The sequence below is a fragment of the Lonchura striata genome, chromosome 10 (assembly GCF_046129695.1).
Source record: "Lonchura striata isolate bLonStr1 chromosome 10, bLonStr1.mat, whole genome shotgun sequence".
NCBI lineage: Eukaryota > Metazoa > Chordata > Aves > Passeriformes > Estrildidae > Lonchura > Lonchura striata.
In genome coordinates, this window is record NC_134612.1 from 9470377 (window position 1) to 9497036 (window position 26660).

The window sequence follows — 26660 nt, forward strand, 5'->3', positions numbered from 1 at the left end:
GCCCCAAAGGTACACTGAGATGTCCTCATAGGGCAGTTTTCAGCAGTAACGTAGGCATAGCAAAACAGAATTCTCTTCAGATACCAAACCTGTGGATAATTCATCCACAGCAGAATGATTTCAGAAAAGGTCATCAGAAAAAGGAACTAAAACAAGCAAAGTCCAAACAAGCAAAACCTAACCAACACAAACAACAAAAAACAACCAACACCCCGCCTACACACAACAGAAAGGTCTCACAAAACATCTCCCTCCTTTCTTCTTAAATCTCAATTACACAGGGTTCTGGACCCCAATATCCATCAGCACATCCAGGATCCACAACTCTGACTGTTCATAATGCAGTTTTATTTTTTCCTTTGTACAAAAACAAATATAAAATTTAAATCCAATAGAAAGTGTATACTAGCAATGACAAGTTTACATTACAATGAGACAGGACAATGCGATGTGTATTGAACACCACATTAGTTTTAAAACTCTCAGTGATACATGCACTATATAAAAACTGCTAGAACTTTTATTCTATTTCTACCAAGAATATCCAGGTACCAAGATACTCAAGAACCAAAAGTAATCTTGATAGGTGGTATCTACAAAATTAGACCTTTTCCACACACAAGAAGAAACCAACATTAATAGAAACACTTATCATTCTTTGTTAAAATCCTCTCACAAAATGCCATACATAAAATTCTTAGTAGATACAGAAAAAGCTCAGAAGCTGCTAGCATAGGTAACCATTCAGTAGTTTAGAGAATCTTTTAGACATTTTGAAGAGATACTGTAGTTTTCAATCTGTATTTTCCCCACAAAGCCAGAACTATGTTGACTCCTGTTTCAAAACCTAGTCAGTGGTTAAAACTAGTTCTTGAGTGAAGTCAAAGAGTAGTGTACAAAATATTTAACAGAACAGGGGTGTGCCTGTTTACTTCTTGAAGAAAGTCTTTTCCACATTCAAGGTTTGTTTATTTGTCCCATAAACAAGATTGTACCTGAGGGATGAAACAAAAACAAGGATTACCATCATCTGTAAATAGAGTTCAACTTTTCCATGAAAGCATTAAGTCCACAGAGCACAGCCAAGCCACCTTGTCAGTCTTGTCCAGCCTCCCACAGGTCTGTGAGCCCAGGGAAGTACATGTTTGGATAGGGGGCCAGCTCCTATTTCTGGAGACACACAGCCCTGTTGATGCTCTGTGAGACTGGGGATGGGGCCTGCTGCCAGCCTGCTCTTCTCCCAGTGCTGGCAGCAGCACCTTGCTCCCCACTAACTGACATTGATCATGCAGGTCACTGCAAGAAGGGCAATTCTGCTCTAGGAGAGTCAGCCCACACTGCAAAGAAGCCATGAGCATTATATTGGAACACTCACTTTTGTTCAGGGCAGGCTGAAGCAGCATCTAGATCCCAACCCCCTATTCTGCCCTGGCCCTCACTATCCGACTGTCCAGAAAGCTGAGTCCTGTTCACCAATTCACTACCAGTACAGAGCTGTTTTCTCTGTACTCGGGGAACTACTACTGTTAAAGACTCTTCTTTTATACTCACAAACCTGCCACACTTGTTTCTGTTACCTTGACAGTCAAAATGTATTTTTTCCTTGTTCCAAGTTGCATTCCCAATAAAATAATATAAAATTAAAGGCAAAGAAAAAATTCCTACAAGTGCATTTTATAATAGTTATTCAGTAGCTCCAGACTTCTTTTGTCACTATTACATAGCTGATACTCAACTTCTAAGCCAAGAAGGACTTACAGATGCTGCTTACCTGTAGGATTGTGTCGGATGAAAAATACAAATGGTCTGTCTACTATGAACCAAGGAGGGGATGACCTGGCTATTAAAATTGCAGCTTGCAAAAAAAAAAAAAAAAAAAAAAAAGAGTGAGACAAATCCAGCACCATAATACCATAATGCATTATATACACTAACAAAGTAAAGCTTCCTTGTAGATATATATATGTGTGTGTGTATATATATATAGGCTTGAATAGATGCAGACAAATGCCTAAAACCTACTAACAAGGACATTTAAAGCCACACAGGTCACATGATATTCTTACAGGAAGCATTTAAAAAGACAAGACCCACACAGAACTGAAAGTCTTGGGTTGTCACCCAAAGGCTGTAGTAGCTTACTCCTCTTTGTAACCTGGATAGCCAGAATGTACTATTAGAGGCCTGATATAAAGTCTAAGTTATGAGAAGACACTTCTCTAGAAGTCAGCCTATTAATATTTTTTACAGTGATCAACACTGGTAAGTTGAGATTTGACTGAGAAATTACAAAAACCCACTGAGAAATTACATAAAGCCCATCAACTGATCTGAGGTCCGAGCACACTGCTGCAGTGATCTCCAAGTGGGCTATCTCTGCCTAGTGCCACAGCCTTCCAATTGAGTTTTCCCAAGTCTGACAGTTATCAGTATAATTGCTTACTTGTTGCTGCAGAAGCTTTGGTTCCATCTTCACTAACTTCAATTTTTGTCTTTTGCAGAACATTAGATACGTGAAGACCTTCTGTTCCTGAAAGACCCAAGGAGAATAGCACCTTCAGTAAAACTCACTAAGAAGAGTCCTGAAGTACTGTGTAGCTAAGCAGCTCTGTCAGCATGGGCTCAGAATACTAAAAGCTGCTACAATCCTGCTGGAATCCCAAAGCTTCAGTACAGAACAATACCTCTGAATACAGTCACTAAGTGAGTAATTACAAAAATAGGGAATAACCTATCTTACTCCTCCTTCCTCCCCATTTTTAAAGTTTTCTTATTGATGGTTTAAGTTACAAGTGCTCACATGCATTTTTAGTTTTAACTAAAAAAACCTGAAAAAATTTGCTATCTGAATTTAAGTTATTCTCCCATGTGTCTCAATGTCAGGGGAAAAAAAAGTGCTTAGCAACATACCTTGCTTTCAGAGAAACACAGGCATTTGTTTTCAAATTAAGCCAGCACAAGGTAAGTTTTTTTGTTAGACATTTCTATAGAAGCTAATCAGGATTTTAATGAAAGCAGTGAAGAGAATAAGATGATATTTTAGAGCCATGAGTTCAAAAGTGTTTACACCCCATTTTAAGATACTAATATTTACAGCTCTGAGTTCAGTCTCTTAGAGTGTGAATGTTTTTCATACATTATTTCTTACAGCTCAAGGAAAAGTCACTAAACACATACTTCAGGGAAGGTTACACACTGTAGTTTTTTTAAATACATAGCAGTATTTGCTACAGACTAAGGTATGGCATTAAGTTCTGCCAAAGATTTCAGACAATGCTTAAGACCCTCAGGTTGCAATATCAAATCTTAAGCTGACCGGCATGATTTACTGCTGTAATGTAAGATGAGGGAGGAAAAAAGCCACTGCAATGTTAAACAGAAGCAAGCAGTCATGCCTGGCTGGCTACAACATAAAACCAGCTCCAATGTCATGGCAACACTTAGCCAAGAGAAAGCAGACAACTGTATTGGTAAAACAAGCACTTCATTCAGAGCTAGAAACTATGAAGGGCCACCATGAATTAAAACAAAAAAACCCTTACTTGTTATTTTTGCAAAGTTTGCCTTTGACTGGTCAAACATATCTGTAATACCAAGTGCTTGCAGAGGTTCCTTTAAGTCTGTTTCTGCTTCTGCTGTAAATCTGGTTGGAACAAAAAGAGAATGCATCAGTATCATGCAGGAAAGTCATCCAGGGTATTCCTTCTCCTGTATCAGATGAGATACATATAAATAACCCCCCAAACACTCCCTGGAGAAGGAATGGATTGTATAAGTACTTACTTAGGTAAAATAACCTGCACTCTTTTTGCTACCATGGTTGTCATCCAGCTTCCTATTGTTTTCGTGCTGATGTGAGGGATGATAGCAGAGAGCGGTGTTGTGTTTTCGGTGGGCAGTGCAATCAACATGCTGATCATTTCCCCGTGGTATGGCAGCTCAATGATGTTGTACCACAGCTCATTTGGGGTACTTGTAGTGCCTAAAATTATAGAAACAAACAAACCCAAACAAACTAGTGAGCCATAGCCATTATAGTCTTAAATCTCTACCTTAACACAACCACTGCTAGAATAGTCCATCAGGAAAGCTTTGCCCACATCTCAAAACCAACTGTTAAGTCCCAGACTTCCTGCTGGGCAACCCTTCAAAAGGCATGTGCTCTGTATGGATGCTAGTATGACATAAAACACAGACAGGGTGACACCATGGAGCATATATTCATTTAACATACATGCTGCTTCCCAGACAAATCTCACCAGCCCAGAGCAGCAAGCCAGCTATACTAGAAGTGACCAGGTCTGTGAATTAACTGGATCTCTGCTCCAGACCTCAGCTGTACCAGAACCAGCTGTGAACTGAGAATAAAAATAAAGCAAGGAATAGCAGCAGACTATCGTTCCAAACTGAAGAGATTTTGCAGACAAGCTTGTTCCTCCAAGAGTTATTATAAGACCTCCTGGTTCCTGTCTGAAGTAGTCTGTTGCCTTTGCTTAATTTTCTTGCTTAATAAGGATCTGATTAGGAAGCAATCTGAAGTCTTTCAAGACAGTGGAAAGTAGCCACTTTGAGGCAGTGCAAGAGGCCAATTAGATGAGATGGGAGATAGCAACACATCCAAGTTACAGCAAGACTGTCTTTGAGCAAACCTCTCCTCCTCCCAGCTCCCATTGCTTACTGTGGGATTTCTGGCATGTGGCTGGGAAGCAAATGCTATTTATAGTAGTTTCAAGTTAAAATTTGTCAGTTTGACTACAGACAGTATTTCAGGCAAGGTTCTAGGATAGCAACAATCTCTTATTGTCATTCCCCTTTCTTCATCTAAATCTGCACTTGACAGTCCAAGCTGAAAATCAACAGCTTCATTACAAATTTAATCTTGTTGCCAGCACCGTGAAAGCTGCTCTAAACTCATATTGCTACAAAACTGGCAGTTTTGCACCTCTGTTTTGCAAGAATCGTGTTCCAAGTTGGCAGTTTCACTATTCCTTTTATTATGGCAGTGGTTCTCAGGCTGGATCCTACAGAACTAACACTGCTTGCAGAATTCAGCTCCAGGACAGTCACACAAGGCAAACTGTCCAACAGGTAAGTGCTGCTTTCCTCACTTGCTACATGCTGCTATCATTACTGAGGCAAACTGAACAGGAGGGGAGATCAGCTTCAGTCAGCTGATGGGACTGAAGATACTTAAAGGTATTTAAACTTGTAAAGATCCCATTGCAAGCATGGTTAAAATAGAAGCCCTGTGTCAGGAAATCCAGAGATAAAAAAAACCTCATTTGAGTCCTCAGGAAATTAGTAACTCAGCAGTATTTCTTCTGCTCCTTTTTAACCTTAAGCATAGGCCAACATAAGGGATATTATAACCAGCACCAGAAGTCAAAAGCCTTCAAGATAATAGTCTTGCTAGACCTCACCTTAAGTTATGAACTCATTTGGAACTCCAAAATTAGTATATACTGCGGTATATACTCCCACTTTCAGCAGTTAAAGTATTACATTACATCTGCTCTAATATACGGGTTTGGGACAGAGTCACAGCTGGTTACTTTAACATAAAGTCTACTAATATTAGTTGAGCATTACTGACAGTACAAGCAGGCATTTAAAAGCACAGCGTGTCTTACTTTTAGATTATAGTAAGCTGTATTGTCAGGCCTATTTCTCATAGTGTATTTAGCACACATAGAAGTAAGTTCCAGGCAGCACTTCTTAGAAGGATGCAACACAAGTTTTTAATCAGAGCATCCATCTTACTTTGACCACTAAAATCCCCAAAAGGCTGCAAACTGGAGCTCTGAAGTACACTGTCAGTCACATCAAGCTGCTGGTGTCAGCTCTGAGAGTCTCTGATGGAAGTCTGGCAGAACCTGCTGAACTTCTTTGCACTTGTGACTCAATCTGAAGAGCAGTTTCACACCTCAGGAGATGCAGCCAACATTCTAACCCAGCTCCTGCGGTTCCCATAGGACTGGAGACTGTGCAAGTACCATCTCCCTATCTGCAGTAAAACAAACTGAAACTCTAATCTTTCTCTCATATACAGCTCACCACCAGGTAACCCTCTACCATTCTGCCTATTGGCAGCTTTCCTTTAGTCTCAGCCCTTATGAACATGTACGTTTCTTTCTTACAGCAAAGCTTAACTAACATGCAAATTTCTCAATTTGGGTATTCCAGACTCTCCCTTTTGAAGGCAAATGATAAGGCAATACTCAACAGAGTATCCAGCCTTAAGGCAACTCTTAAGCACCGTTAAGTACCGTGTCCATGCCTCAGCAGCAGCAGACACTTCTGTAACACAACCCATCTCTATCAGCACAAGAAGCAACACCATTAAACACCACATGCACAGCAAGCTCCTGGAAAGAGGAAATTCTACACCTTTGTTGGTGGTAGTGGAGTCACTGAGCTTACCACAGCGGAAGATGGACAACTGGGACAGCATAGGAACTTGGTAGGTCTTCCCATCAGCTCCATAAAATGGGCGCTTCTTGGTATTTTCAGGTCGAAATCGTGATTTCCATAAGCCCTTGAAATACACAGCATTCACTAAAACCAGCCTGGTCAAACTGCCTTCAATATCATCTGGAGCTACAACCTGATCAATCATACCTAGAAGAAATAAAGGAATTCTTGAGTATTTGCTGTCATAACACTGGCCAACTATTTTTAAAGAACCTGACACACATATTACTTTAGACCCCTTGACCTGTGAGTGTGCCAGCTCCTCATGGGACAATATATTTAAAATTCATAAAGTCAATGGTATTCTTTGTTAAAAAGTAAACTTTTTGGATTACTAGAAATAAACCTATCTTGCTGATAGCCTGATGTTTTAACAACTAACAAGGCTCTACCCTTTGCAGCATGTAAGGAAATCTAAGACTACATGGAATACTTTCAGCTGAAACACCTCCCCATTCACACACTGCTTGCAACATTGCTATGCAAAACTGGTGATGTGGTCGAGAAAGAATTTGACAGCCTCATTTCACAAATACCACATCTAACATCATTAACATACTCCTCACATCCAGGAGGGACTTGTTTTAGCTCCAAAACCTACCAAACACATAGTTCCCCTAGACTGGGAACGTGCTGCAAAATGTGACCTCTGGCTTTACCATATGTAAGCTTTACAGTTGGTTCAAGAGGCTTCAAGAGCAACCTATCAAGGCAGGGTTGGTAAAGAATCCTCCACTAAATGCAAGTCCTAAGAACAGGGTCATATCTTAGGACAGTTTAGGGCAGTCAGAATGAAAGCTGAACTGCCCTACAGCATCCCATAAGTCTGATTTACTGACTAAAACATCTGAGTTGCCTGATAGCATCTATGTTTGAGAAAGTATGGACCCAAGACAACTGTTTGGATTTCTCCCCAGTTACATGAATGCAAAGAAGAATAAAAGCTGCTCTGATTGCATGGGCAGATGGACACACACCCCTAACACATCCCTCTATGCCACCACACAGGCACATCTGCTGGGGCAACCAGACTGCTTCCTAACTCACCAGCTTTAAAGCATCACACTAATGCCAGCTAAAAGACAGTTTTGAGCTGTAGAACAGAGCCTTCTCTACCTTCCTCCCTGTATCTTTCTCCATTATTTCCATCTAAATTGGATGTCTCAGACACCGCCCTGCCATGCACAAAGGCACTAACCAATACTCACCTCTTGTTTCATTTTTCACCCATTGGTTGATGGAATCACATGCTGCATTTGGGTCCTCAAAGTCCAAACTCTTGACACTGCACTGAAACACCTCTTTGTTCCTTGTAACAAAAGGCACTTCCATTTTAAAGCCACTCTTTGCAAACACTGCATTAGCAATTGTTACAATGTCTTTATTCTTTTTTGAGACTATCAGCCTGTTTATCTTCTTTAAGGCTTTACCAACTCCTAGTTGGAAAAAACAGCAAGTTTAATTTAGAATAACATAATAAACCAGCAGTTACTTTATATGCAACTATTAATGACATGAAAAGTCAGACATTAAGTGCTGGACTAGAAAAGGAAGACCAAAGCAAGCATTTTGAAAGGACTTCCTAAACACCCATTTCTGATGTCTCATCTGCATAACACTACTGATTCCCAGCAAAAATATGAACCTCCACTATGATGCCTGCTACACTTCAAGCTGTCTGCTCAGAATGTTACAGACAGTGCTTGGGATTACACTGAGGTTCAAATATTAGTGTAGAGCTATAGATCATGCCCTTCCCAAAGAAACTGGTCAAGAAAATATTTCATATCTCATAAGCCAGGTCAATTTTAAGTTCTGTGACAATGATAAGGAAAGTCAAAGGGTCAGCCTACTCACTCAAGAGTTCTGCAGGATTTGATTTGCATAACAAATGGTCTTGAGCCTCAGAATGTAAAGCAAAAATTGTTTTCTTTACTTCCTTTTCATTTACTGGAGAATAAAGGATGTTGTCAAGAGTTTTATAATAAACTTCCAAGTTGAGTTTTAGTTTCCTTAAAAACTAAGTCCTGGCCTAAATCAGCTACAGGCAGGAGTTAATTTTTTAACACATGAGCTTGCCCCTAAAAAAAGGAAAAGGGAAAGTAGTAGTGCTTTGTCAAGATCCTTAGGCCCTGAAAGCAGATTGTACAAAGTGCTTGCTAGCTCCTTCACTGTGTGTGAGGGAAAGCATATGGCAGCACAGAAGAACTGCTATGTTCACCACACCCAGTTCTGCTGTGTTCTGTGTATCAATGAGTGCCTGTCTGCACAGGGAAGCTACTGCCAGGCAGGCACCTTCACTGTAGCAAACAGCATCCTAGGATGGCTGGTTTTAATGGGTTCCCTCTGTTTCCCAGTACAATTTAGGCAGAAACATTTCCTGACTACTTTCCTATGCAGACAAAGAAGAGATATGAAAGGAATCAATTAGTTCAGAGTTATTCTCTTAGCTGCATGTAAGAAAAAGCCTCAGATGGCTTTGCTGTTTCATGTATCATAAATGCTTTAACAGCACCACTGATATGAACTTCTACATGTTCACTCTCCAATATTATGGGCAAATTCTTTTGGAGAACATACCATAACAGAGGTTCTCAAACTGTATTCTGTGGACCACTGGTGGTCCACGGAGCACTTGCTGGTGATCCGGGGAGAGCTGGCTGGTCTCATGATGCTGGCTCTCCTCTTTGCTTCCAGCTGCTAAATTGCATTAAAAGACAGCTAAAGACAAATTAAATACTTTTCAACTAATACTTTTCCAAAGAAGCAGTTGCTAAAGGACTTTAAGGTAGTCACAAAGAAGAGCAAGGGAAACCTGTGCAAGGACAGAGGTAGCATCCCATAACAAGCCTCTAACCAGGCAGTGGCTACCTTCTGAGGTGTTTGAGAACCTCTGTGTCTCAGAGTTAAGATTAGGAAGTCTGAAGGCCAGATAAAACCAGTTGAAATATTTTTGCAAGTACTTAGATTTTAAGCATTCAAATGTTCCTAAAGCTGATTATTCCATGAAGTGATTTCAATCTGTATCATTTAGATGTCAAATAATTTTGTTGTACTTCAAATCCAGGACCAAAACAGCAAAGCAAATGAAGACAGGACAACATGTTATATGACAACATGTTATGTGACAATACTGCTCAATATTTAAATGTGCACTTACCTCCTGGAGGGTTTTCTATTCTTGGAAGTAAGGCAGAATGCTGGCACTAAGATGTTAAGTCTTGCTGGCAAACACTCACAAAAATAGCATGCAAATTAAAAGCAGTAAGAATCTTCAGCCTACTCCCTCTGGAGGGGCAGACATTGGCAGAGGAATATGAACACAGATGCATGCAATGTCAGGCACAGGCAAGCAGAAATGGCTGTTTCAAGAAGAGGGCACTACAAGAACTACACATACAGGGATTCTGACAGCAGTAACACATGAACAAAACTGCAGAGCAAAGTGAAGGTATCAATTGTATGGTTAGTTTGCACTGCTTTCAGTGAGGTGCCAAGAAATATCCTCTTGCCCTGTTATCTAAGGAATGGCACATTAAAGGTTGTTCAGTACAGCCTGAAATGGAGTACTGCCACCTTCCTGCACTGGACCACCATCCACCCTGTTCTGGAATTCCAATTTGGCAAGGACAAAGGCAGTTCTAGCCAGGGCCCCGAAGTCATTAACCAAGCTGCTTATAAGCCAGTTTGGGTATATGTACATACCCATGATCAAATTGCCAATTAACTTCAAGCATGTCCATTTTGTGCTTTTGTAAACAGTGTTAATTGGTGCATGATGCAATCTACCACATTTTGATAGCCATCTCATACATCATGAAGAGTCTGACAAAACACACCCAAAACCACCTTAGGATCACTGACCATTCACACTGTATCTCATCATAGTTGTCAGCTGCTTCTTTGTCTTGCCATCAGCTCCCAGCTGCAACACTCCCAGGACTGATGCAATCCCATGAGGAGAAACAACAACATTGTCCTGAGGCTTAGCTTTCACTATTTGATTGAAGACCTGGATTCCAACATCAGAGCTAAGCTCCTCCAGAGGATAAAAGCTGAACTGGGAACACACAGACATTAAAGTCCCAAGAGCAAAGAGGAGTGAAAAGTGCCAGTTCATGATTCCTGGTTGGAGATATCTGTAAGAAAACAAGAGAGGAAAGTTAAGTCAACTTTCACAAGTACAACATTTTTAACGTAAATTCTTGTTTAACTAAAGAGCAGGCAAGTCTTGCACACATGCCAGACACCATTCACTGAGCTCTGGCAATGGGACTCACACCTGTGTTTTACTTACCACTACCAGGATTTTAGGTCTAGGGGTTTCCCGATGCAGTGATAATCATGACATAGCTAGATACCAGTGCCTACATAAAGGACAAAAGCCACCAAGTTAGGAGACTACCTCTCACAACACTAGTTCAGTTTTGTGTCCCAGTTAAATGAGCCTTGCCATTCTGTTTAGACTGCCCTTTATGGTGAAAGAGTGCTGAGAAGTGTGGTATGGTCCTCACCCACTGGGATGTGATGCACAGTACACCTCGTAGATCATTTTCTGCAGTGAACAGAAGCATATCTACATATGCAAACAGACCTTCTGTTGGGGGAATTTACACCTGCCTAGAACAATAAGAGTTAGCTGCATAATTGGCATTCTCAATAACAGAACATAGAGGAAAATTCTAGATTTTAAAATGCAAATGTTGAACTTGGATTTCAACCTGTACTTTTCCATTTAAGAAAATAGAGCACCTAATGAATACAGAATAAAATTAATATTCAAAATGGGTATATCTTCATCTACAGGTCTAACACCTGACAGAACTCAGTATTATTGCCTATGAGCTCCAAAGAACTGAAGCACAAGCAGCATCAACATTTTGTTCAGCACCTATCATCAACTCATTATAGACATCCAAGCCCAAATGTCAAACACTGAGCACTGCAACTACTGTGCTCTATTTCCTCCTCATGAAACTGCATTCAACCTTTTTTGTCAGGGCAAAGAAATACTTTGAGAAATATGCAATAATCTCCAATTTCCTTAAATTATGTTCCCTGTTTACAACATTTTAAAGACATTTCATTTACACAGTTCACATCCCTGACTTCCCTTTCCAGGCCAGCCAAGAGCCTGTTCCCTCACTGACTTCAGAAGAAAGGCTGCAGAAGGTGCACAACTGAATAAAGTATTATTTGCATACCAAATGCAGAACCAGGTCTCTGCTGCCCTGGAGCCCCCTGTGCAGCAAGCTGGCACACTTGCTCTTCTAGGTGCAGCACCCCAGGGTGCTGGGGCCCAGCAAGGCACAGCCTTGTCATTCCCAGCCTCCTCCCACACTCCCCAAGGAGCTGTGCCATTGCCAGCCTACCTACGCTGCGAGTTCAAACCATGCTGGAGCACTCGACTACCAGAAAACCAGCTGGTGTTTGTACAATTTGTTTAATCATCTTTTAATAGCATGTACTTTAACTGTGCTAAAACACTTGAAAGCGACAAATACAGCATTTCCACTTTCTTCTACACCATTTGAGGGGACAAAGTTGGCTTTGTCGCCGTTTGTCGTTGCAGAATAAACCAAATGCTGAAAATACAATAATGCAAGAGTTTAGACATCTTTCTCTCCTAAACCCAACTTCAGCATGTTTCTGACCAGAGGAACTTGCTAGACTGATTTAAGTTATCTAAGAAAAAGTGAAAAGTCTGTCCCCTATAAAGTAGGGTAACAACTCACCCAATAATTAAGTTTTCTCCATAAACCTACTAATCCCCCAAGCAGTTCTGAGGTCACTTAAGCACAATTCCTTACAAAGGAGCTTCATATCAGCCATCTACTGCAACTACTCAAGCCTAGTCCAAAACTTTAGATTGGACTGTGCTTTCTGCAGCTGAGACCAGCAGAACAAAGCCCAAGCACGTTGCACTGGGTTTGCAACCCCCTGAGGCAAGTTGCATGAGTCACTCCTAGGTTTGTCTTGCACCCCTCATCACCAGCTACAGCAAGAAAATGTCATGGGGGAGAGCCAACAGCTTGACAGGGAAAGTAAACTTGCACTTTAAAAAAAAAATAAAATTGTTAAGGAACATTCTTCAGTGTTCTTTGATACTAACACAAACCACCTGAAACCACTAATTTTGTTCTTAAGGGCATGAATTCCTTCTCTCACAGGCAGCAGCTCCACACTGATGGCACTGCTGCCTTGCAGGAGGCACTCCAGGAAAAGCTACTTTTAGGGCTAGCTTTTAGGGTTTCTTTGGTGGTTTGGTGGCCATCTCTTCTCCCAAATCTGGAAACCCAAGGGGTAGTTTAAACAAGTTCTTAATCCTGATATTAAGCAGACTTATAACTCCACCTAGTATCTTGGCAAAGAGAAACTTCAAGGCCCTAAAACTATTACAAAGTCTTACCAGATGCACTTTGAAGCAGTGCATGTTGGTGCAGTACAGCCTGTCCCACGTAGTGATGGACAGGGACACTACCAGGTAACAACCACAGAGCACAGTTTGAGCTGCAATTTGAAAACCAGGCTTTTGACCAAGTCAACTCCACCTAATCCTGAGAGCAAACCACAAGAAATTAGGCTATTTTGAGGGCAATCTACCCTTGACACCTAATATGGCAAGAAGAATACTACGAGGGCAGAGACAAGAGCAACACTTTGAAATCAAATAAAACAATGTTTCATTGTCATTCAGGTACTTCATCTGCACAAGCCTAACTGAAGTCCGACATTTCTCTCCTTGACTTTCCCAGAATATAATGCAAGTCTCCAAGTTTTCTACTTCACTGATGACAGCCCCTGACAGACTCAAGGCGACAGCCTTGTATTCTCCCCATAACATGTGAAGTCTTGTTGAAACAACCCAACTCTGCTCCCAAGGCCACTGTTGCAGAATTTTGGTTTTTTTTCTGTTTCAACAGATTACGTCCTGCATCTAGTTTCCCCAGAATTCTCCGTATTTGCCTAACCTCTCCCTTCTGACACACAATTAAGATGGGTTGGTCTCTGTTTTGGAGCACAGTCTCTAGCAGATACCTATTCAATAAGTGAAATAAAGTAGTGCAGTGCTCTGAGCATGCAGCTGTGCAGTGCTTATGAGCACTTTTCATCACAAGTATGGAGCAGCTGCTTCTTGGCCTGGCCCTGCTATGGCCACTGTGTAATTTAACCAGGTAACTAGGGAGATAATTGGATATTTGAGAAGTGGCATCCCTGCTATTGAAGTTTCCATCGTGGATTTCAGTAAATTCAACTTCTATGCAGTCCAGTATCAAGAAGTATATTTGCATATTCTGAAAGAAACAGCTTAAGCACAGTGGTGGGAGAAGAAATCCAAAAGGATGCATGATGTGTAGGATGGAAAACAGCTGACCTGCTATACAGAACATCAACAAGCTTTCAACAAGCTTTCATAACACTGAAGCTAAAAACTTAGTTAAATCTGAATCTAATGCTTCAGAAAACCAAACAAAAATACAGGCTAGGCATTTCTTTGCCTATGACCTTTATTTTTTACAAAGTTAAACTGAGAAGGAAGAAAGTGTATAGGCAAATTCATTTACATAAACTGGGCTTTTGAAAGATGCTGGATCAAAAAAAAGTCCCTCTGTAGGGTAGGCTGCCCACTTAGACTGAGCATTACAGGAAGGACAACATCCACAATTTAGTCTTCCCAACACACAAAGGAAATACTGTCATTAACTCGAAGAAACATAGCCAGTGTTATCATACATTGCAATTTGCTATGCAAATCCAGTTCTTAACCCTAATGCTAGAGTTTCTGAGCAGAACAGATGAGTGTCACACATTACATGAGAGATGCCATCTGCACAGCAAGCACACCTCAACTGCCCCTGCCTCACAGAGCAGCACCACCCCAAGTCCTGCACACCTCACTGAGGTACCAGTTATAACTAACTGCAGAGCCTAGCCTAAGCCACTACAGAATTTTTAGACAACTATTCCAGTCAGGCACAGAGCTCTGGGGAAGGCAGAGGAGGAGAACAGCAGCATGGCCTATGTATGAGGGTTCTGTGTTGTTTCATGACGGAAAGTCTTCAGGCCACCAATATTGGGATGAGCTCAGCTTCATGCTACTGTTGCAAACACCAACTCTCAGATGTACTGAGCAGGACATTCTACTCTCGCTAGGCTCAACTATTCAGATCACCACCACAATACCTAGTTTAAATTTTTTGGATTAAATTATTATGGAAGTAGTTATATCAACAAAGAGGACATAATGCTTTCAGCCTGCATTTACAGAATGCTTGTTCCAAAAGCAAAGTTATATTAATATAGACTGTTTAATCCAGGTTTAAAAAAGCATTTGGTGGAGCAGGGAAAAGTTACATCTTCAGCCCCAGGCACAAAATACTGCTAACAATGAAGATCCTCCTACAGCAAAAAACTAGCTTAGGAAAGACTTCATTTTCAGAGAGCCAAACAAAGCTGCTGCAGTCTTTCCAAGAGGAAGAAGAAAAATTAGTTTGGTTCAAGATCAGAGGTAAAAATATGATCTGAAAAAATACCCATATTTAATAAAAATCTAAGTTGGAGAAAAGGTCTTCCCCAGTGAGGCTGAAGAACACTTTGCAGTGGATTGAGGATGAAATAATCAACTGTACACAGATTTGTAGATATCTATAATGAGTGCCCTGTCAGACACCTCCAGATGTTTATTTTGAAGCCTGACTTCAACAGCCATAAGGTATAATCCAAAAGGCTCCTTTTTGCACTTGCAAGGTTGATTCTGTAGTTTCTTTAAAGATATATCAAGCACAAGGACGTTTGGACACCAGACTGCACTTCTGTGAACAGCTGTAACCAAACAGCAGCAAGCACAGCTCAAGGGACTAAAACTGCAGAGCAATCTCACAGCATTGCTGGCCTCACTGTATTAAGCCCAAAAACCTCAGATCCCCTGAGCCCACATGGCAGGCACTGGGCAGCCTCTGTGCCCAGAGAAAGCCAGTCTGGAACACATGTTCAGGGACCTCTCTGAGGCTGAGATGTTGATGTTCCCATGCCACTGTCATCTGGGCTAATTTAAAGTCTTATTTCAACTGACATATGAGCTGAAAGAAAGCAGCTTCACTTCAGGCATTTAACCAGCTCTCTTCAGAAGGACTGAATAAATACTCAAGCAAACTTGTTAACAGTCATTAAGGAGCTGGCTGAACACACAGCAATTGTTTCTTCCAAGCAAGAAGACCACTCTGGTTACAGTGGGAAGGTCATGTGCTGGGTCTTGTTTTTCAGCTGATGCCAGCTCAGCAGCATGGTAAAACACTCCAGACTCTTGGTAGGTTTCCCCCACTTCACAGGTGTTCCTGACTCCCCTTCTTCCTAAGCCTCTTACACACCAAAGCTTCAGTATCCTCCACTCATCCTGAGCCTCAGTTTAGACTGCTGAAGTTCTGGCTTCTTCCACGTAACAGATCAGAGAAATGTTTCATCTTCCACATTTCCTGCTATGTCCTGAATGTTGGCTCTCCTGTTTCATCTAACAACTCCTTCTATTATTACTCAATATCTGGGAAGTTTAGTATATGCAGAGCATTTCCAAGAATGGATGATTGTTAAGTTTTAAACAGCTCAGTACTTAACATTGTTCTGAAGAGGAGTAAGTTACTGTCAACAAGATATAAACATAACTTGTACACAGAGATAAGCTGGAAGTGATTTTTTTTTTAAAATAATTTTCTATCTTAAGACATTGGGCTGACTTCAGGCACAACAGCCAGCATTGCATATGAATGCAAAAAGCATGGTATTGGCTCTGAAGATTTCCCCTCCCAACCTTAATCCTTTCTCTGCTATTCCCATCTCTCTCAGGTTTTTCTTGCATTCTGAAAAGCCTGTTCAGCTATGTCCAACCAGCCTCCCCTGCCAAGTGGGAATTTATTTTCCTGCAGAGCACTAACTTGTAGAACCAGCTGGTCCCACACAGGAACCATCTCTTTGTCCAAGCACAGCTCCCACATGAGCAGGAAGTCAGAGTTTAGAGCTCCCTTATGAAGAGTCCTGACCAGCACTGCTTTCTGGTAGTTTCTGTCAAGCATGAAGTGCAGGGACACAAGCTGCATCTCAAACTGACTACAGCCTCATGACCAGGGTCTCCAGTTCACAAGCCAGACTAATTTTTCTCACCAGTGTTTATCTACCTTCTACAGAATTTGGTGGTGGTTCACAGCAGTTAAAGATCAATTTCACATCACGCAAAACTGAGCAGTTTTTTACTTCACCACTGAATTATGACTGTACAACAAATACAGAGGCACTATTCAGAGTTTGAAGAACACAGATAGGCATTTATGTATAATTTGCTTTTACTTACATCCCTCATTTACACACGATTTTAAAAGCCAAATTTAGCTGTGCTTCACAAAACAAATACAGTTGATAGGGCTTTCAGACTATTATGCACAATTCTATTCTATAGTGCATATTTCTATCACCATTCTCAAATTTTATATGTTCTCTTGTTACCGTAGGCTCAACTACAACTGCTAAAATTTCCAGGTATTATTTATTCCTGTATATAAAGCAGTTCCCACAGAATTCTCCAAGATCTAGTACCAAGTCTTATGGTATCAGAACGATTAAAGAGAATTGTGTTTTTAATTTACTGGTGTCCCTTTATTAAAGAAGTGGTTTGGTTGATCTGAAGTTCTTTATGCACTGTGGTATTTTAACATAATGAAGAAGCAAGCATGGGGCAGTCAGCTCACCAAGCCTAACGCTGCAGAACCAGTTTCCCCAAAAGAGGGAGCACAGCAGTTCTCCACAGCAGGTGGGGAGGCTGGACCTGCCCCAGTAGAGGAAACAAGAGTTTGACAATCATAGCATTTACCTGAACTCAAGCTCCCACTTTTAGATGTTAGTGCAAGAAAGGCCTCATGGAACCACAGTTCCCACATTTATTGTGCATTAACAATGCTCAGTATGCAACCACAGGCTCATTCAGAGCCAAAGGCAAGCCTATAGCATTGCAAGCTCCCATTAATAAGGTGCAGGGTATTAATTCTTTGGCAATAGGCTGTGTAAGTACAGATGTATGAAGTAAACAGTCCACAAGGTGTTGGACTAACAATGGCTGGTGTCTTATCAGGTACCTCACCACCACCTTCAGCCTAAGTCTCACCTCTGCTTTAGGATTTTACCATCTTTTCTTCCTTAAAAAAATATTAAAGGGAAACCCAGTACCCTTATTCATTATCACTTGGTGCAGATATCTTTGTGTCATCTAGCAAGACTCAGACCACTACATTCCTGCAGCAGAAACAAATCTGGTTCTCCTTGTCTCAAGTAAATTTTCATCTGCTGGCCAGTGACACACACCCTGCCTCTTGCACCTACCAGGCTGGGAGAGTAGAAAATGCCTGGTGGAGATGGCTCTATGGCCATTGGGAATTGTGCTTGGAGAAGACTGAGTGCCAAGACCTTTCAAGATACATCCTTCTTCAGAAGGGTTAAGACACCAATATCGCTAACACTTGGACTTAAAGAACTGTAAACAAAAAAAAAATAAAAAATTGTGTAAGAAATAAGGAAAACTAAAGGTACAGAATTAAGTCCTCAAGCCAATAGTTAATATTTCAGAGTTCTGAAAAGGCAGGTGAGCTGCTGCAGAGTAGAAGAGAGATGACTGTTTGCCTTCAGATTCTACAATTTTTAGGTTTACGTTATTCTGCAAAAGAGGTACTTGTATTTCCTAACAGACAATGCCACAAAGCCCAATTCCCATCACGTCACACTCTATGGGTCAGTCAGGGTTCACAGCATTAACTGAAAATTAGGCTATGGAGCCATACTATTTTTCATTATTTTCATTGTTATTACTCCTAGGAAGCTAAGGGAGGTGGCAGGATCTATCAGCCACACAACATCTAACTAAAACCAACTGGGTTTAGAGATGCCCCACTGGCAACAGAAGATGGGGAGACAGTCTCCCAAGAGGACCTCACTTGAATTATTTGCATTATTTTAAGTTTTTACTTATCCCTCATCCTTCAAGAGGAAAGACTACAGCACTAACAGTGTTGGCAGTTACTCTAAGAAGTTCATACAGTCATTTCACTATAAAAATTAATTGAAACTCCAGTAGTATCTGTTCATAACAATGACATTTATAAAAGTTTGCACTTACACAAGCTCATTGATAGCCAAACCTGATACCTTAAGCATTTGTACATAGGGAATGTTACCAAGTGACAAGTTACTTGGAGAGATGAGGAATGCTGTTCTAACCATTTACTGCATTTGTGGTTGGAAATCTGCAGAGTAATGTGTGACTATCCTTTAATTTATTTATTAATCACACTGTACAACATTAGCAATCAACCACATCCTATTTGCAAGCTAATTTAGAAACCTTATCTGGAAAACTAGATAACAAATAGAATCCTTAAAGTGTAATGTAGCCACGCTGTTAAAATTTAAGATGAAAAATGTATATTGATTTTTTGTATCCAGGACAGCATCACTGAAACAGACCTAAGCTCACAGGAACATGAGATACTAGTTTTCAGGCCTCTTCTCAGCTATTCCAGCCCTAGCTTGAAGGTTACCCAAAAAGGATAAGGACACTCACATTTCTATTTACAGCACAGACATTTACTTATATTCATCTTTTCCCCCCAGAAAGCTCCAGAAGCAGAACTAGCCAACCACAAGGGCATCAGAAGTCCCAGGTGCTGTAAGGATGCAGGAATGAAGCCTTGTGCTGGGAACCTCATCCATATGCTCAGGTAGACACCTCCTCAGTCATCTGCAAGAAGACTTACATTAACCAGTTAATAAGAGAATTACCAGCTACTGAAAGACCTGTATTTAAGAAAACACTTTTTGTTAAACTGACCTCACTTCTGACTGATCCCACTGGCTTTACTACATGCTTCTGGGAAGGCAAGACTTAAATTTCCATAGTAAAAAAAGAGACAACTGAGTATGAACTATGCACAAGAATTCTCCAAGAGCAGGTCATGACCTGGTATATTAAACTGTCTGATTCAATTCAGCTTGAGAGTTTGTAGGCTGAGTTGTGAGCTGTGCTGGCTGAGCCTCCACGGAGTCCATCACTATTTCTGTAATGCAGATGACGAACCTCTGCAGAGGAAGTAGGCAATTAGCTGGGAAAGCAACCTCTTCAAGAGAGCTGCCAGAGCAGCTGGAGGCCTCAGCTTGTTGAACTGCTGAGAAAGCCACATGAACACTCTTTCTGGAAGAGGAGGGTGTATAGCAAGATGGAGACACATGGATAATGCACCAACTTCTACATGGCATTTCTTAGATTGCTTAGGGATGTTAAGTTACAGGATAACAGAATGGAAGAGGAAAAATTAGTCATATTCAGTTCTCCTCGTGGTTTTGTACTTGTAACCTGTCAGAGCCAATGAGAAACTGTCCCTCTCCTAGTCAAACAAAAAATTTCAAACCTTGTTCAGCTTTAGGCAAGCAGAAGCTTACAGTTCACAGCAGATGACAGAACTATCTCAGAAGGAGAGATAAACACTAAATACCTCAACATGCCCTTCTGTGAGAACAGAAGCTTAAAGAGCAAGCTGTTAAATAACACAAAGCATTTAAGCAAAACCACAGGCTTGGTCAAAGCTACATAGCTGATGAACATAAATTCATATCTCCTGTACATCAGCCAAATTGAGGGAGCCAGAATGTACCAGCATTTCTCATTAGTGCTTCTGGAGACTCCAGGGGGATTTACTACTGCAGCTTACAGTCTCCTGGTAACTCATCTCTCTCACAAACCAACCTACCTGCATGCCAAGGCCACTACATATACACAGCCTTGAACAGGCTTCTCCAGCTCAGCACTCACAGGCCATCAGTCTTGATCCCTTCCACAGCTGCTTTCATGGTGCCACAATACTGAAGAGAGTTCCAGGCTGCTGTTTCCAAAGTCCAGGATGACAACAGTAGACTGCCTGAAGTCCACACTTTGCACCACATGGCTGAGCATGGTCAGCAAAACTGACATTTTCTCCACAGGGAGATAATTCCGTAAAATGAATATGCTTTCATACTTAAACTGCTTTGTGGCATAATTATTGGACCTCAGCATAAGGCACCTTCTGATTTCAGCATGAAAATAAGGGAAAAAACATCTTTCTGGCCATTACAGGTGAACACCAGACCACAGAAAAGACAGCAGCTGCCAAAACACGTTTTTCCACACACACTGCTCACAGAGAGGTGCTAATGAATTTAGAAAGCACTGCAGTTAGCATTTAAGTGTATTTCAAGGCCATGATGAACAGCTCAAGAACATACAGCTTATACTAGCATTGCCACTAAAATTGCCCCATACTGTTCCAGTCCATCATTACTAACTCTCACTTCAGCAGAGACCTCAGCTCTGCTTACAGAAGTCAAGTATGAATTACAGTCTATCCCTAAAGAGACAGGAACAAGCAGAACACAGGAGAGCTTTTTTTCCCCATAGCATGCCAGCCTAAACGTTTGTGTAGCTCCAGCTGTAGAATGCAACCACCTCTTTTTGCTCTCCTCCCACCACTTTAACCATCACAGGGGAGACACCTGAACTATGTATGCAACCATACATGGTTGCACATATTCAGCTTTCTAGTTTTTACACAAAGATTATCTACCTTAATAATAATAATAAAAACCTTATATTTTCATAGTTCCCTAACTTACGCTGAATCTTTACATTTACACTAAATCTTTAAATTCATACATAGGTGATTGACGACTCCATGCTATCACTACCTGATCTTCAAAACCAAAAAAGAGGCAGTCCCTTATATCACTACATTTATTCAGAAGTTGTTTATGGCTAGTAGAGGTGCACTGAATTACATGGCTCTTACAGGCCAGCACTTTGCTGTAAAACAAGATTAGTTAGCTATGTCCCAGGTGACTGGGAAGATGCCCAGAGGCACATAAAGGTGACTGTATCTAGCAACACTTTACAGGTTAATGATGATTATCCATCTCTTCCCTGCCTTCTCATGTATAAAAACTTGGACCCTAGAGAATCACAGAATTCAGTTAAACCAAGTTGACTGGAAATGTTTTGATGATTAGAATTAATTTCCCCATAATTAGTATTACAAAAGCATGCTCTTTCATGCATGCTTGTGATTAAGCAATTCAAGCAGCCCAGACAACCCTAACCCCAGCTTCCAAGAAAACCTTCCATCAAGCCTCAGCTTTTTCAAGAATGAGCACAGTAGTTCCTGTCAAGAATCAAAAGCCACAACCAGCCAAATGAGCCAGGTAGATGCTGCACCCACCACCATAAATCTCTACCCAGAGCTCCCTCTGAACTGATCTCTTGCTGTGGATACATGCAATTTATATGCACCTCCATTGCAATTCCTAGCAGTAAGGTGGTAACTTTTCAGTATTTATACATACACATTCACTTCAATTTACTCTAAAAATACTCGGTGCAACTTACTGGGCTCCCCGCTTGACATTTTTCTGCTTAACAGATGCTGGTAAGAAACTCGAGGTTGGGAACACTGCCTGTGTTATTTTGACACCAGGCTAAAAGTCTCCACATGCCACTAAGACATGCTATTCTCCTGGTTGTCAATGACAACACCAAACAGAAGCTCCAACACTTCTGTATACACCTTGAGACAAAATCCACTGCGGGTTTCTGTTTTCTTTTTTGTTCTGACATGAGTTTCTATTGCCTCCCACATGAGATACAAAGAGCTATATATAGATATATATGGATGTGTGACTATAGTGATGGCCATATCACCAATCAAAGCAGAGTTCTTCCACCATCCTCATACCTGGGAAGCACATAAAGCAGCAATGCCCAGAGAATCTGCCTTCCAGCATCTCAAGAGCTTGACACAATCTGCTTATAGGTTGCCTGACATACAACTTGTCTGTAATTGTAAAAAGCTATCATTCATCACTCAAAGTTTGCTCCTGTGCCAAACAGCTGCTATTCTCGTGAGTTTAATCACACCCCACAAAATGCTAAATCTCTAACTTAGTACATCTTATGCGCAGTTGAATTAATCTACTTAATAATTCTGCCTTTTTATTTGCATTGGTCTTCCCCTCACACTCCAAAGACCCATCTGAGCACTCCGCAGGCATGCAGCTGCTTTTCACTTTCCTCAAGGATGTCTGCAGTTTCTCTGAAGCAACACAGCAGTACAGCTGCTTACACCTACATACATTTTGTGAGTAGTCCCTACGAAATCAGGTTTCTAATGAATTCCTGTGGCAAGCTGGGGAAAAGACATTACTAAATGCTCACATCAGAGAAAGTGAAGGAAAAAGAGGTCATTTTTCAGTGCAGTGAAAAAAAAAGTCATTCTACCCGGCTTCTCTTTCAGGAAGTTGCCCAAGAATGTGATCACAACCACAAAAGCCAAACCACGTTCAGAATCATATGCAGGCATGAGAAAGGGGGAGAGAAATAAATCAAAGGCCTCTAATCCATAAACAGGTATTTGCTAGTTTCATGGGAAATTTGACATTTTAACACCTATTTGTTACTACAATGGCTTCTGCAAAGGTATTTTTCTGTTAAGATCCTCCAACATTGCGCAGTACTGAGTCAAAATATCAAGCACCATTTTCACCAAGAGACAAAGGACCCTGCATTTCCAAATCTTCCCAGAACGCGATAGGGCGATGTAGCTCCCATAGCACTCCAAAGTGAGCCGAGGTCAGAGTTTTGGTTAACCAGCTCTCCGCTTCAGCACACAGCGCGATGCCACCAGCCCTATCTAAATCCAGTTACAGTATCAGAATATCAGCCCTTCCTCCCCAGAGGGCAACGGCCGTAAATGTTTCTCCCCCGTTACTCTGTCATTCGAAACGCCAAGAACATTTCAGTTACTAAGTGAATTATGATTTATTAGTTTTATTTAGCACAACAGCAGCAAGCTCTCTCTCGCAGCAGGCAAGAGACACGAATGCGAGCGAGCAACTTGCAGTTCCCAAGCCCTCGCAGCGCAGCCGGCGCTCGGGAAGTGCCGCCTCTCCCGCGCCCGGGAGCGAAGCGTCTCCGCACCGCGCTGCCGATGCTGCTACCCGCGGGCTGCCAGCCTCAAAACCCGCTTCTTTTGGGGAAAAACCCCTCCCTGCTTGCGAAAAGCCGACACGCAGAAGAAACTCGGCGCGCCAGAAGCCCCGCTCCCGGCACAGCGCCCACGCACCCGGGGCTGGGAAACTTGTGCGAGCAGGTAAGAGGGAGCGCGACCGAGGAGCCGCCGCAGCGACCCCGCGGCCTCCGGGCTGCCAGCAGCCCAACTTCGGGTCCCCCGCTCCTCCGCCCGCTGCCCGCCCCACCCGCGCAGCCCGGGGAGCCCGCACGGCGCCCGGGGAGCCCGCACGGCGCCCGGGCAGCCCGCACGGCGCCCGGGGAGCCCGCACGGCGCCCCGCTCACCTCCGCCGCGCTCCGCCGCTGCCCCGCGCCGCTCAGCCGGAGCGCGGCGGCGCCGCCCGGCATTTATAGAGCCCGCGGCCGCCCCGCCCGCCGCCCGCCCCTCGCCCCGCGCCGCGGGCCCGCCCCGGGCAGCGCTGCCGCGGCCGGCCGCGGGCGGGGGGCGAGCCCGGGCCGGCAGGACACCCCGGAGGTGGTGAGGGGACACAGACCTGCGAGGCCAACTCCATGCGGCCCCTCCCGGCAGCGGCATGGTGAGAGGTTGGAGGATTTCGGCCAAGGGACACGTCCCCGTGTGCTCCCCGCTGCACCCACGTCCTCACTAAGGGATGAGGAAATGGCTCAATCTAAGATCTCCATCCCCTCTATGGCCCTGGGGTTTTAATCTGCCCAAACAGCGCGAGGATCCGAGGGAGGGAAGTTGCTGCTGCTTCAGTGTAACAGCACAGGCACAGAGCAGCGTGGCAGGACAGAAGTGCAAACCTGGGAAAACGCACATTAACCGTAACACTGACTGACAGCCGTGGGCTTCTTGACTGACAAAGTACAAGAAGGAATTTCCACTCTGTACAAAAACAGTAGTGCTGACAACTTCAGAAAAGCCAGCAGAGTGTTGGTGCAGCAGTGGACAGCACTGCCTTGTTAAGTCATCGTTTCTGCTCCCTGTTTCCAAAAAAATTTTCATGCATGGCACAGTTCAACTTTGAAGAAACAGGATGAGTATGCAGTAAACCACATTTCTTCCCTCAGGAGTTTGGACTTCCCTGGATAAAAAATCAAAACAACCCAACTCCTGACATGAGCCAAGCAGCAGTGCTGGAAGCTCCTGCCAGTCTTTATGGTGGAGAGCCTTGTGTCCATCAGGGTGGCTCTCTCCTTGCAGGGGCCCCGTGCCTGGGCAAAACCACCGTGATGGAAACGTGGATGAGAGAGGTGGCACAGCAAGCCAGGGAGCTCAGCCTCAGCCAGGGCACAGGGAATTAGGCCAAGTTAAGGTGCTGGTGCTGGAAGGCTGAGCTGTCCAGGAATGGTTTCTTCATCGGCAGTGCCAATTGAGGTGGACATTTGTTAGGCTATTTACTGACCAGCCTGATTTTAAAAGTTTAATTAAAATTTAGCTTATTTTCCCAAAATGTTTCATAACATCATTTCCTACAGGGATACACTTTTGAATTGAGAATAGAGATTATTTAAGAAACAAAAAAAAACCACAAAAACACTCAACAGCCACCTTTTGTATGACTTTTCATATTAGCAGAGACAACCCTTGGGTATCCATCTTCTCTCAGGCACAAAGGCAGAAATCTGTGTAGACCATGTCAGATCTCCTGCCCAACTACTCGGCATCATGTAAACCACATGGGAAAATACCACTGAATGATTTTAGGAGCATTTTGGTACAATCTGGCATATGGAAAGGCAGCTGAAGAGCTAGACCCCGACTAGCTAGCTGAACTCAGAACTTGGAGCAGGAATCCTGGTTCTAGTCTGACAGCCTGAAGACCTAAGCCAACAGCCAAGCCCCCAAATGCCTCAGCTTGGATCTGAACCCAGCCTCTGCACGTGCAGACTTTGTAGTCTGTCTTCAGTAGAAATGGGACAGGGAAAAGGAAGTCGTTTTCCAAGCAAATAAAAATGAAACTGTCCAAGTTTTGATTCCACCCAGTTTGGACAGCACAGTTCCAGTTCAGTGAAGCTGGAGCTAAAGAGTAAAAGCCAGAAGTGCAGTTCCTCCCCATGGCTTTTGCCACATTGTCCACAGCTCATTCAGTTCCTGGCTGTGGGCAACCACCTCCCACCCAGGCAAGAAGACACTGTTCCTTCTCCTTAGCAAGTGGCTTAAGTGATCAAATTTGTGCCCACTAAGCAGTTAACAAATCAGGCTTTTTGGAAAGAGTGAGGCACCACACCTACTAAGTACTTTGCATCAACAAAGAAATAACTTGTGGAAATCAGGCAAAAATAGCTGAAGTCAAGAGGAGTTTGAGGTGAAGCTGCCTGAGATTTGCCCACCCAACAAAACAGCTGCCAAAAGGAGAGCACTACCATCCCCTCCTTTTCCCCCTTCCCTGCCCAGGGTCTCAGAACCTCACCAGCTCTGCTGCCTGCCAGTCCTTCTGTGAGGCACCTCACCCTGGTAGGGGAAAAAAACAACAATAAGCCTTTTTTTCCTGAATTTATTCTCTGATTCCTTTAGGTGAGACACACTTGGTTGCTACTAGAATTAATTTCATAGATAAGTACCTATGCACAGAGATGAAAGATGTGTACATGAAAGCAAAATTCACTGACAAGTTGCATGTGCTGTGAGGCTATACTTAAAAGCAGAGAGGTTCTTCAGATGGTATCTCACCTTAGAAGGGCAGATTTCAAACCATACACCACATTGCTAATGAGGATACAGGAAATCTCATCCATTTTTTCCACTTGATGCAAAACATCTCTTCCCACAAAGGGAAATGTTGATGTTTCCCTGTATGATTTAGGCTGAAAGAGGAAACTGACAGGCAGAAAGTCACAGTGAAATAGAAAAACTGGCTCCAACACAAACAAGCCTAAGCTTGACAAAATAGGCTGTAGTTTTAACAAGCAGGTTAGGAGAAGACCAAGGCGGAGGCCCTTAAAGAAATTTACTGCTTTTTGAGGCCAAAAATTTGAAAGCAACATTTGTCAAGCAGCTCAGATAGGAAGTCCTATATAAAAGGGGGAAAAAAGAGGACCTTCTCAGTTCTCATCCATGTTTTATAAAGCTAAAGGAAAAAAATATGGTAAAAGTGATAA

The 26660-nt window shown here is 42.5% G+C and overlaps 1 protein-coding gene across 2 annotated transcripts; it reads right to left on the minus strand.

Moving 5' to 3' along the window:
• Positions 1 to 327: 327 nt before the first annotated feature.
• Positions 328 to 23914, minus strand: SERPINE2 (serpin family E member 2). 2 transcript variants are annotated; one of them, XM_021553657.3, is made up of 11 exons: positions 23883 to 23914; positions 10332 to 10610; positions 9632 to 9651; positions 9052 to 9171; positions 7680 to 7907; positions 6421 to 6618; positions 3784 to 3982; positions 3543 to 3643; positions 2444 to 2530; positions 1772 to 1855; positions 328 to 995 (listed from the first exon to the last, which is right to left on the minus strand). In XM_021553657.3, exons 2-11 carry the CDS (start codon positions 10589 to 10591, stop codon positions 958 to 960), a joined length of 1335 nt encoding a protein of 444 aa, XP_021409332.1. In that variant the 5' UTR covers positions 10592 to 10610; positions 23883 to 23914; the 3' UTR covers positions 328 to 957. The 2 variants fall into 2 exon arrangements, with proteins under 2 accessions (XP_021409332.1, XP_021409331.1); XM_021553656.2 differs by lacking the exons at positions 9052 to 9171; positions 9632 to 9651 and having other exon boundaries at positions 10336 to 10610.
• Between the last annotated feature and the right edge of the window lie 2746 nt (positions 23915 to 26660).